Source organism: Bipolaris victoriae (assembly GCF_000527765.1).
Source record: "Bipolaris victoriae FI3 unplaced genomic scaffold scaffold_35, whole genome shotgun sequence".
NCBI lineage: Eukaryota > Fungi > Ascomycota > Dothideomycetes > Pleosporales > Pleosporaceae > Bipolaris > Bipolaris victoriae.
Genome location: NW_014575357.1, coordinates 267935 through 279898, shown reverse-complemented (window position 1 = coordinate 279898; position 11964 = coordinate 267935). Strand labels below are relative to the sequence as shown.

The window sequence follows — 11964 nt, the reverse complement described above, 5'->3', positions numbered from 1 at the left end:
GTGATGTTGCACCACAAAAGAATCACACGAAGTGATAAGCAGAGATCAGCAATGCAGCATTCCACCTGCTCATTCGTGTTGGCCAGTTCGTATCTCCATTTCTCTCTCTCTCTCTCTCTCTCTTCCTTCCTCTCTTTCAAAAATAACCACACAAAAATAACAAGAAGCAGCCTAACTACCCCACCACACCTCGCCTAAACGGCAGCTCTGTGCCTCTCCCTGCCCCCCGCCGTCATGTCCCCGCTCCTCAGGCCAAGCGTAAGCGCATGTATACACTTGCCACTTATGCAACTGCATGCCTCATGCCGCGCAGCCGAGCGGGCGAGAGCTGTCGTGTAACGTTTGACGAGGCCAAGATTACCATGTCGAGAAAGACGAGAGGGGGGGATGTGGTCTAGACTTTTGTTTACATTCTGCAGCTAGAGAATGAGCGGGGGGAGGGGTGCGAGAAACACGACGAGATGAAAGTCCTGACAAGCCAATGGTTCTGTGCGGAATAGTAGGCCAAAACAGTACATGTTTGTTCTATTACCAATCTCTATTTCTTTTTTGGGAAGCTTGTCACATAGTTTTGTAGCGAATATCTACATATTGAACTTGGCAATTCCCAGAATCTACAGTATGAATAAGACATAAGAGCAAAACAGGAGAGCGGGTGCGAGAGAGAGAGAGAGATCTGGGTACAACCAGTCCGATCTTGTCCTCCTCCGCTTAGTGTCCGCCGCCGCATCCATGTTATTGGATTTCCAGAATACATGGGTAAAAATCAAGGTACGACGATACGAGGAAAACTCACAGACCAGAGCCCAAAGAAAAAAACTCAATTCAAGACCATACATACATATACGGACCGATGGAAAAAAAAACTGTATTCTTTCGCTAAACCCCNCCCCCCCCCCCAAAAAAGCCCCCGCCCGCCGCCCGAAGGGAAAGCAAAAAGGTTAAGTTGGAAATGCATGTAACAATGTACATAGACTTGGTGGAAATTTTTCTTTCTTTCTCAGGATTACTGATATCGCAGGGAACACTGGGGTAACGTAAGCCGAAGAGGCGTTGAGAGGCTTTTTGTTGTGTGGGCGCTTGAATAACGAGGGGAGAGGGGGGGGGGAGGTGTCACCCGTTTTTCCCTTCCCCCCCCCCTCCCTCCCCTTGTACAAGTGCAGTAAGCACACCGATCAATAGTAGGGCCGATGGCGCGCGATATCGGTATCCGGGTAGGAATGTGGAGGGTGGAGGGGAAGATGGCGGAGAATGGGCGTCGAGGACGGGAGATGTGCGTGTTGAATTGGGACTATTGGAGAGATGGCATTATTGATTTAGATACATGTTAGGTGGTGTAGTGATGGGAGGTGTGCGAGGTTACAGTAAGGTTTGCCTAACGAATATGCGCCAAGTATTTCCTCTTAGCTCATCTCCTTGCTTTTGTTGCGGCTGGTTTTACTTTTTCTGATGTGTGGCGTAGGAGCAGGAGTCGAATTGGTGTTACGGCATGTAACTATACATATGTCCGTTCTCACGTATGCTTACCTGAACACTAAGACGTCGTTAAGTGCCATAGACGCGGTATTTGGACTCCGCACATGGCGACCGCACACATATGTTTCAAGTGTAAAAACTGCTTTGTTGAGATACATATAAGGCCAAAGACCGATATCGCCATGTCAACACGGTACATGACAGTGCGCGTACCTCCTGCTCCGTTTTCCGAACTCGTTCTCGAGCACAGACAATGAATTGCTTTTTTTCTCGCACCTGTCAGCCAAATTGGTCATTTCTTAGTCACTGCATAGTACATTGTGCACTGTCTTTGTGTTGAATTGCGACTACATCAACGAATACGAGTGGCCTGATGTATGCTGCACAGTGGATGAATGGATGAAATGAAGCATCGGTAGGGCTGCAGCAACGCTAGACATAGTTGTGGTCCTTTGCTGTGACCAGGCTGGGACTAGCCGGTGACATCAACCAGCCATGCTTCCAGATGCTCGAGAATACGTCTTCTAAAGGGCTCCACAACTGGCCGCAGGAGGTGGGTAGTCGTTTGTACCCATTCGCAAACTTTGGCGTGTCCTGTGGGTTATAGTCCCGCAGCTGGAGCTGAGCAATTGCTGAATCGCGGAGACCGTCTCCCTAGCTTCGTAATGGTGTCACCTGTAGAATAAGCCCGGACAAGCATTACAGCGAACGCTGGCGGAAAGCCCAGCACCATCCGGTCGGCTACTAGAAACACGTGGCGGACCCACGCATACACACATACCCGGGGAAGCGGGCGCGTGCTGCATGCCTTGGCGCGCATACAGGCGGTGTGATTATGCATACTGCAGACAGCTTCGTGGAAGGTACTCCAGCATGGGAAAACTTGATGATGCACTCTTTAACTGGGATATGATGTCAGACCGCTCCCAGGATCCCCAGAAATAGGGCGGAAAAAAATCGCTTCTTGTGGAGCGATGAGACCGCTGCATTCATGTACTAGGTAATATGTAGAGGTAGCGGGCCTGAGCGAGAAACGGGCCGGCCAGTGTACTATGTACCACCGCTTGATTTCCGCCCTTTGGCAAGGGTTGAGGCATTTAGATGATTCATGGTATATTCTACTATCTGCGCGTCGGCGTCGTGGTCCCGGAGCCGGAATGCTGAGGATGATCTGGAATGGTATCGAGAGCCGCATTCCGGACTGCCGAGACGGCTTTACTCTCCTTCACCTTCCAATCATCACCTTTGCGTACCAGTTTAGATCGGTCCTTTTCTGCCTTCTTGAGCAGCATTTCTTCAATCTTTGCGTCTCGCCGAGTGCCCTGAACGCAGTCACAGAGACAACCTTCGGTTGGGCATGCACCTTCTGATAAAACTGGGTCCGCAAACCATGTCGAAAGACAATTCGCGTGTCCACCATGTCCACAAAGCGGACACCACGTCCACAACGTGGCCGTAGGTGCAGACCACTCCGTCGGGACGAATGGTGATGGTCCGACAGCATCACGATCGTCCCCAAGGTTTTGGCCCGAAGCAAGAGACGATCGTTGCCGCTTATGTCCTCGGTCCTTCAGATTAGAACGAAACTTTGACTTGGTCTTTTTTGCGGTAAGCGGCTCAAAGGCGGGATACTTGGCCCAGCAAATTGGGCATGGCGCCTGTGTTCGCTTACACGACTCACATCGCATCTTGTCTTTGGTATTGTTGATTGGTGACTTGCAGCTCAGGCACAACAATCCTAGCTGTGTTTCTTTGAGCGCTTGTTCGTACACGGCGGGATAGGCGGGATAGGCTAGCCTGCGTAGTGTAGCCGCAGAGTTGAACAATGATAGCGAGTGCAGTTGTGAGTGGTAGGTATGAAGAATAGACTCTGCTTGATAAGGATTGATCCCTGTGGCTATAAGCTGACTCAACTGTGTCGAGAGAATGGCCTTTGCCTGTGCTGGACTGAGCCCAAGAGCCACAAAAGTATCTGCAAAGGCGTTGAGGACATCGCCTACATTTGCACCAGGGTCATCTCTTGGACTTTGTGTCTGCGGAAGGAGCGGTTGGAGAAGGAGAAGCAGAATCGAAGGAAACTGCGCATCCGACGCTTTTGTATGATATGCAAGAACGCTATTCAGCAAGGCAATGACGGAATAGGGCGATCCTGCTTCTGCATCGACATGCATGGCCGTGAAGTCGGACAGTAACAAACCATCTTCCATGGCTGGATCCAGTACCGGGGGCGCGCTTCCAGATGCATGTGGCAAATTCGGCGGCGGCTTTGGGACATGAGGCGATCGCATATCATCCACATCAGGCACAATTGTCCCGCTTGCCTCCATGTCTATATTGTAGTCATACGAGGATGAATAGATGCTGGTGAGTGCCTCGGAATCTGAACTGTCCTGACGAAGCAGTTGATTGTTTCGTCGCAGGTTCTCCATGTCACGAACGACCGTTTCTCCATTGTCAGATTGATCAACATGGTTCATTCCTTTGCCTGCGGGGCCTTCGGTATGCTGCCGATTCAGAGAGCCGTTTCCACCAATAGGAATAGTGGTTGGAGATATCGGCACGCTTTTACCTAGATCTTCATCTTTAGAGTTTCTAGGCTTTCCAAAGCTAGAGTGTTCCGGGACAGCGTCCCAATCCTCTGATGACAGCTTTTCCCGATTTGATTGCGAATTACCGCTTGCAAATGAACTGGGCAGAGAGTTTCCCTTTTGGGAATCCGAAGAGGCCGAGAACATGGCAAAACTTTCCCCAGAGTCATGACGCTCTATTGAACGAGGTGCGTTGATTGTCATGCCTTGCACGCTGCTCGGTGTGAGACTCAGAGGAATTCGAGGCGATGCCCTGTAGCTGCCACTCAAGGCGCGACGCTCGTCAATGCCATCACCAGAGTGGTACCACTGGGGGCTGCTGAACGTTTTATGTGGAGGCACAAGTGCGCTACTTGTCTGGGTAGGCGTTGCAGTGATTGCTGGTGGCAGTTGAACCATGTCCTCTTTATCAATGTCAAGAAGGTCAGGCCTTTTTGTGTCATTACCAAAGCCGGTCCTCACGGGACGAGCAAGAGGTGTTGATATATTGGAGGTGCTCTCTATCATCGTGGTGGGTGGTCTGGCTGGCGGTGCCGGTTTCTCCAAGGTACCGAGAATGGCGCGCACGGCAGGATTTACGGATGCTGCCGCCGCCAGCCGCTTGTCATGGGCTTCCATGGGCGCAGACGACGGCTCGAGCATTTTGTTGGATAGCCGCAGGGCGGTGACCTGCGGGCGCAACCTTCTTTGCTGTCTGTGTAACTCTGCTCGGTGCCGTGTCGCTACGGCAATGGACGCTCCCATGATCCTCCATGACTGAGCGAGCCGGTACATTGCTGCACGCTGTGCGTATTCGGCATTCTGCTCAAAGACTCTTTCCAGGCGAAGAAAAGAGTCGAGATCTGGAGGGTCAGGCAGGGCTATGTTTTTGTATTTTTGAGCAAGATAGGCAAAGATTTGAGTATTGGTTGTACCAGGCAAGAGACCTCGAATGGCAGTCTGATTTGGCCTGAGGGAATCGCTGTGCACTACCATGGAGTCACTCAAGAGCATGACCTTGGGACCAACGTCAGAAGGTGGAGTTGTACTAAACGATTTGGTCGACCTGTTACTGGCAGCGCGCACGTGATGGCGCTTCATGGCAGAGGCAAGAAAGCTATCATCTAGGCTGTCGTCTGCCGAGTTTCGAAGGCTTGCCTTTCCAGAGCTATGACGCCTATCACGGGTTTCGCCAAGGTAAGCGTCGTCCACGTAGGCTAGACCCGCAGAGGAGCGCGGGTGTGACCTCTTCTGGGCGACTGCGCCAATCTCGCCGGTAGGTGATATGGCAAAGGCCTGCAGGTTGCGACGATCAATAGTTTTGGGGGCATGGTGGACATCATTTTGCTGGAAGATGCCTTCCTTGCCAACAGTCCATAGTGTGTCACGCGAGTGCCAAAGCATGTCGGATGGCGCAGTGGAGAAACAATTGATGTCCCTAAAGGGCAAGAAGGGGCGACGAAAGTCCCAGACATGGATGGCTGGATGTTCGCGATCATATGATGTGGCAATCTGTGTGCACTGATAGACGCCTTTGTCGTCGTGGTCATCGGACCAAGATGGTGGCCGCCAGCGCGCCTTGTAGACGGCAAAGGGCGTGTGCAGGACATGGGCGGCTTTCTGGCGGCGGCCAGTAATGGAGAAGTCCCAGACCTTGACGGTGCGGTCGACGCCGGCGCTGAGGAGATGCTTACCGTCTGGATGCCAGTCGATGGAGGTGCAGATGCGCTGGTCGTGGGCAGTGATCTTTTGCTTAGGGCCTTTGGTATAGCGAAAGTCCCAGCGCTGGATAGTGCCGTTGTCTGTGCCAAAGGCAAACTCTACAGCGTCAGTGGGAGACCATTGGACATCGCGAATGCCGCCATTCATGCCATGGTACTGGTCTCTGCTGGGACAGATGGTGGCGTCCCTGCGCATGTCGCGCAAGTCCCACAGGCGGACGGTGGAGTCATGGCTTGCGGAGAGTAACAGGTGCCCCTGGTGGGGGTTGAATGCAAGCTTGTGTACCTGACGGGTGTGCTCATGCAGACGGGTAAGTTCTACGCTGGCACGGTTGAGGTCATAGAGGATGACCTTGCCATTTGCAGCAGCCGTGGCTATATGCGAGCTGAACTGGCCATGGGACCACTTGACATCGTGGATGCCCAGGCCCTCGCGCTGGCGGGCGTGCGAGTCTGCATAGTTGAGGACGGCAGCACGCAGATTGGTCTCGTCGACGATGCGGGCATCTTGGACGCGGACCGTCTTGAGCAGCTCTTTACCGGCGAGGACGGCATGGGTGCGCTCGCGGTTGATGTCGAGGGCCGAAATGTCGAGGCCCGTCTTGTGGCTTGCATGCTGCGAATAGCCTGTGCGGACACTGCAGAAGCACTCAGCGGCATGGTCGGAGAGATGAGTGTAGGTACATGTGCATGTATATGTGTATGTAGTACATGGACATGGACATGGAGGCGGACATGGAGCAGGGCGAGAGGCAAGTGCAAGTGCAAGTGGTGGGGGACGAGGAAGCAACAGCGGCCAAGCATCTACACATAGCCATCCATTTGACATGTGCAGGGGCCCAAAGCAGGAAGGCGCAACGGGGGCAGGGGCAGGCAGGGGCAGGCGGCCAATGGGAGGCGGGCAGGAGGGGATTACGGGCACGGCGACTAGAGGGGCAGGCAGGGTGGAGTATGTACGTAGGTAGTATGGGACGGAGAGTAGGGAGAAGACAGGCCAGCCAGCCAGCCAGCCAGCCAGCCAGCCAGTCATCCAGCCGGCCAGCCCATCCAGCCCATCCAGCCCATGCATACACAGCCGTTTGCGACACTTACCCGGGAACTTTCGGCACCAGAGGATTCGGCAGCCGGGCGCCGTCGGGCTGCACGCTCGGGGGCCGCGACGAGTAGGCCGTCGTCAGCGGCTGGGCAACGAAGCGCTCAAAGTACGAGCGCGGCCTCTTGGGCAGAGGCAGCGGCGGCGCAGGCGGTATCTTGGGCGACGACATGGCTGGCGCGCGACGGTGTTCGGCGCTCATCTGGGGCGTGCTATCCTATGCTAGTCTGTTTCTGCACGCGGTGCCAGAAGGCGAGTCGGGGCGAGGCGAGGGGGGAAAGTAGTGGAGGGGTGGTGGTGGCAGTGGTGCGGCAGCGCGAAGACAGACGGTGAAGCACAGGGCGGGCAGCAGTAGCGAAGCCGTGGGAGCAGCAGCAATGGCAGTAAGCAGAGTAGAGTACTAGCAGCACCAGTACCAGCACCAGCAGCAAAGGGCCGTGAGGTTATGGCGTGGTTGGCGGGCCCTGGGCTGGCCGGGTGGGCTGCGTGCTGGTGGGCTGGCGTGCCATGTACCGGACGACGGGGCAAAGCAAGTAGAGTAGTATACTACTACTACCCTATTGTATGTATGGCTGGATGGAGGTATACGTACATGATAAGTTGCAGAGATAGCCGTCTCCACCATGGTGCTGGTGCTGCTGCTACTCTGCGCCTACTGCAGGCGGGTGGGCAGGCCAGGACTGGGCAGGACAGGGCAGGGCCGGGCAGTTGCATGCAGGAGAGAAACGCTGGGCGGCCCCATAATGACTTGTCGCGTCCCAGGTCGAGGTCCAGATGGAAATCGATCATCATGCACGGGCCGCCCGCCATCCCTGCTCTCAAGACGCCTCTTGCCCACGACGGAAAGCAACGCATGCGCCAATGTCACCGTGTTTCTCTCCTCCAGCATCGCCCTCCATCCAACCCAAGCAATCCCCTCCGCCCTATTCTTCTTCTTCTTCTCCTTCTCCTTCGCCTCATCCTCCTCCTTCCTCCTCCTCTTCCCTCCCCCTCCCCCTCCTCCGCTCCCGCCCCAACACCCTCTCCGATTGCGAGCTGCTCCCGCGTCTCATGCTCAAGTGGAGCGCGCGAGTCCGAGCCCGAGACACACACCATGGCCGAACCATTGCTGCTGCTCCACGCCGCCGACCCTTCGCCTTTTGACGACCTCGACGACGACCGTTGGGCCTATGCACGCCCTGTCCGCGCCGTCACGGCCATCCTGCAATATGCCTACCCCATCGTTATGCTTGTTTTCTTTCTGGCCGCCTTCACCACCCGCAGCATCGCCGCCTCCAAGTCTAATACTAATATCGCCAAACCTACTACAACCGGCCCTGGAGGCAAGCCGCTGCCCGCCACCGACCCAACCCGCAATTTTGTCAAGAGGACTGCCCACGACCATGTCACCCACGCCCAAAAGAGAGTTTTCGAATGGGTCTCTCTCGCCACTGCTTTTACCTTTGTCGGCAATTCCGTCCTCGTCGTCGCCCATGCCCTGGTCGAGAAACAGCAGCACTGGTGGGCTGGCAAAGCCGTCGTGGTATGTGCAACTCCACCACCCCAACCATCATGCCTCCTCCCCAAGGAAAAAAAAAATAAAAAAAAAATTCAAAATGTCCCCGTCCTGACTCTACTAGATCTATCTCGTGGGCTCCTTCTTCGTCTACTGTCTGTTCCTCATCTCCCTCGTTGACTCGAAGCCCTCGCCCACAGAGGCCCATCTTGCAACATGGGTCCTAGCAACAGTACTGGAAATCGTCCTTGTCGCTCTCTCCTTCGCCATCTATACGCATCCCCACAAGGAGCCCACTGCAGGCCCGCCCCCGAAGCGCCTGCGCTTTGGAATGACTGACTGGGAGGCCGGCGAAGTCGCCATGGACCTGCTGCGCATTCTCTTGTTGCTTTCCCTTATCGGATTCTACGTCATGTTCGTCGTCATGCCCCAGCGAAAGGCGCACCAAGATACGGCTTCGCCGACTGAGAGCACGTCCTTGTTGGGTGGCGCCGATCAGAATGGTCATGCGGAAAATGGTCACACCAATGGTTCCTACGGCACCGTCCACCCAGTCGGTGGCAAACACCAGCACACCGAGGGTGCACCGCCCGCTTGGAGCAGACCCACGGGTGCGCCTGCCCGCAGCTGGTGGGAGTACATCAAGGGCTATCACGTGTTTTTCCCCTACCTCTGGCCTTCCAAGGACGGCAAGCTGCAACTCGTCGTTGTTGCTTGTTTTATGCTTGTTCTGGCTCAGCGCGTCGTCAATGTTCTTGTCCCGGATTTGACTGGTGAAATCGTCGACCGCCTCAAGGACCCCGAGAAGGGCAATCCATGGACTGCCATCATGGTCTACATTGCTTTTCGCTTTTTGCAGGGAAGCAATGGCCTGCTCGGCGCAGCCCGCTCAGCATTGTGGATTCCTGTCTCGCAGTACTCGTATCGTGAATTGTCCGTTGCGGCATTTGAGCACGTGCACAGCCTTAGTCTTGACTTCCACCTCGGCAAGAAGACCGGTGAGGTCCTGTCCGCGTTAGGAAAGGGCAGCTCCATCAACACCTTCCTTGAACAAGTCACCTTCTCCGTAGTGCCCATGCTCATCGATCTGGCCGTTGCCATCGCCTATTTCCTTGTCCGATTCGATGCTTACTACGCCCTCGTAATCGCCATTGTTACCTTTTGGTACATCTACCTGACGATTCGCATGGCCCAATGGCGCGCGGAAATCCGCCGTGAAATGGTCAATGCTGACCGAGAGGAAGATGCAGTCAAGTGAGTAGTCTTGGTATTTCTCTAGCTCCCCCTTAGCTGACGCCCCACAGAAATGACTCAATGGTATCCTATGAGACGGTCAAGTATTTCAACGCCGAAGCTTACGAGTTCAACCGTTACCGTGAAGCTGTCAGGAAGTACCAAAATGCAGAGTACAAGGTCATGCTCTCGCTGAACATTATGAACATTACCCAAAATATGGTCTTCATGGTGGGACTTCTCGTAACCTGCTTCATCGCAGCATACCAAGTTGCCATTGGCGATCTAGAGGTTGGCAAGTTTGTCACGCTCATCACATACATGGGCCAGCTGCAGAGTCCCCTCAACTTCTTCGGTACCTTCTACAGGATGATCCAGTCTGCTATGATCAATTCGGAGCGCATGCTTGAGCTCTTCAAGGAGCAGCCCACTGTAGTCGACAAGGAGAACGCGCAACCCTTGGTGACTTGCGAAGGTAACCTCCGCTTCCAGGATGTACACTTTGCCTACGACCAGCGTAAACCCGCATTGACCGGTCTCGATTTCCACTGCAAACCCGGTACGACGACTGCGTTTGTCGGTGAGTCTGGCGGTGGTAAATCGACCGTGTTCCGTCTGCTATACCGTTTCTACAACACCATGTCTGGCAGCATCCAAGTCGATGGACATGACGTAGAAGATTTGACCATCGATTCGGTCCGTAGCCATATCGGTGTCGTGCCCCAAGATACTGTCCTTTTCAACGAGACCCTCATGTATAACCTCAAGTATGCCAACCCAGAGGCAACAGACGAGGACGTGTACGAGGCATGCAAGGCTGCAAGCATCCACGACAAAATCATGACTTTCCCAGATAGATACAACACCAAGGTTGGTGACCGCGGTCTGCGGCTGTCAGGAGGTGAGAAACAACGCGTTGCCATTGCACGTACCATCTTGAAGAACCCGCGAATCATCATGCTTGATGAAGCAACGGCGGCTCTTGATACCGAAACGGAGCAGCATATCCAAGAGGCCTTTACAACGTTGGCAAAGGGCCGGACAATGCTCATAATTGCTCATCGTCTCAGTACCATTACCCACGCTGACCAGATTCTTGTTCTCCACAAGGGCAAGGTCCAAGAACGTGGAACACATGAGGAGCTCCTTGACCGAAATGGTCATTACGCTGCCATGTGGAAGAAGCAGATTCGTGCTCAGCGAGCAGCCGAGCAGGCTCAATACCTCAAAGACAAGGCCGATAGGCTCCGTCGGGAATCCAAGGATGGAAGCATTGGTCTCGAGGATGGAAGCAGTAGTCATTCCAGCTCTGATGACGAGAATGCGAGAAGGAGACGCTCGACAGCGCAGAATGGATCCCACCAAGATGGAAGCTCAAGCAAACCGCATGGGCACCCTTAGTCTGGTACATCTTTGGCTCACTGAGAAGTAGTCACTGACCACGTAACCCATTTGTTGTTGCATTATCAAACATTGTCAATCGACACACCGCTGTCAAGGATCTGGCCAACCAAGAATACTGGTCTTCAACAGTTGCCATGTGCATCTCATCTCTCTGGAAACGACTTCTTCCTGTTTATTTTGAAAACCAGGTCCGACTTTTTTTCCATCAGTCACGCCCCCCATGTCTCTCTCACTCTCTATCTCGCGATGTTACCCCACCCAAATAGACGCCTTTCACTTTATTTTCCAACTGGAGTTTCCCAAGATGCCCGTCGGATGTCTGCTATATACTTTTTGCACCGGGGAAATAAAAGAAAACGAAAAATGCTTCGAATCAAGTCAGTTATGCGGAAATGGACATACATATATACCTGTGGAGGAAATGGGATTGGATCACTTTATGTTTGTTTATGTTGTTTGTTTGGGAGTCTGTCAACCTCCCCTCCGCTCTATTCCCGTTTTTTTGAAACTTCTTTTCCTTCCTTTCCACGCTCTTCCCCTCTTCGCGAATGGGACAAGAAAAGAAAAGAAAGACGAAGAAAAGAAAAAAAATCAAGTTGTGTATGTTTGGAAATGGAGGCAAATTCGCTGTTGTTTTTATATACCAAAGACGAATACGCACACGCGCATCGGGCGGCCGGGGAAGGAAAGGGGTTATGCGTGTTTTGTTTTGTTTACAGTCTGGTCTCGCTCTTTTGCTTTCTTCCCCCCCCCTCTCTCTCGCCTTTTATTCTTACTTTGGGCGATAGCGGGAGACGAAGCGAAAAAGGGCTTCTTGTCATGTCGCACGGCACACACCGAAAATGAAGAAATGATTTGATGTGTATAAAAATCATGGTGGAATGAGTTTTTGTTGATGTTTTTTTTTATTTGGTTCTGTTCATCCCCAATCCCCTCTTATTTACTACTACCTTTTGGCTTTTCTTCGTAATGGCG

At 53.5% G+C, this 11964-nt stretch overlaps 2 protein-coding genes across 2 annotated transcripts; one reads left to right on the top strand and one right to left on the bottom strand.

Moving 5' to 3' along the window:
* Positions 1-2597: 2597 nt before the first annotated feature.
* On the bottom strand, positions 2598-7029 carry COCVIDRAFT_26019 (hypothetical protein; the record flags this gene model as incomplete). The annotated part of the gene is made up of 2 exons (XM_014701896.1): positions 2598-6402; positions 6857-7029. 2 exons carry the CDS (start codon positions 7027-7029, stop codon positions 2598-2600), a joined length of 3978 nt encoding a protein of 1325 aa, XP_014557382.1.
* Positions 7030-7950: 921 nt separating this feature from the next.
* COCVIDRAFT_97221 (hypothetical protein) lies at positions 7951-10986 on the top strand (the record flags this gene model as incomplete). Its single annotated transcript, XM_014701967.1, has 3 exons — positions 7951-8379; positions 8477-9606; positions 9657-10986. 3 exons carry the CDS (start codon positions 7951-7953, stop codon positions 10984-10986), a joined length of 2889 nt encoding a protein of 962 aa, XP_014557453.1.
* Between the last annotated feature and the right edge of the window lie 978 nt (positions 10987-11964).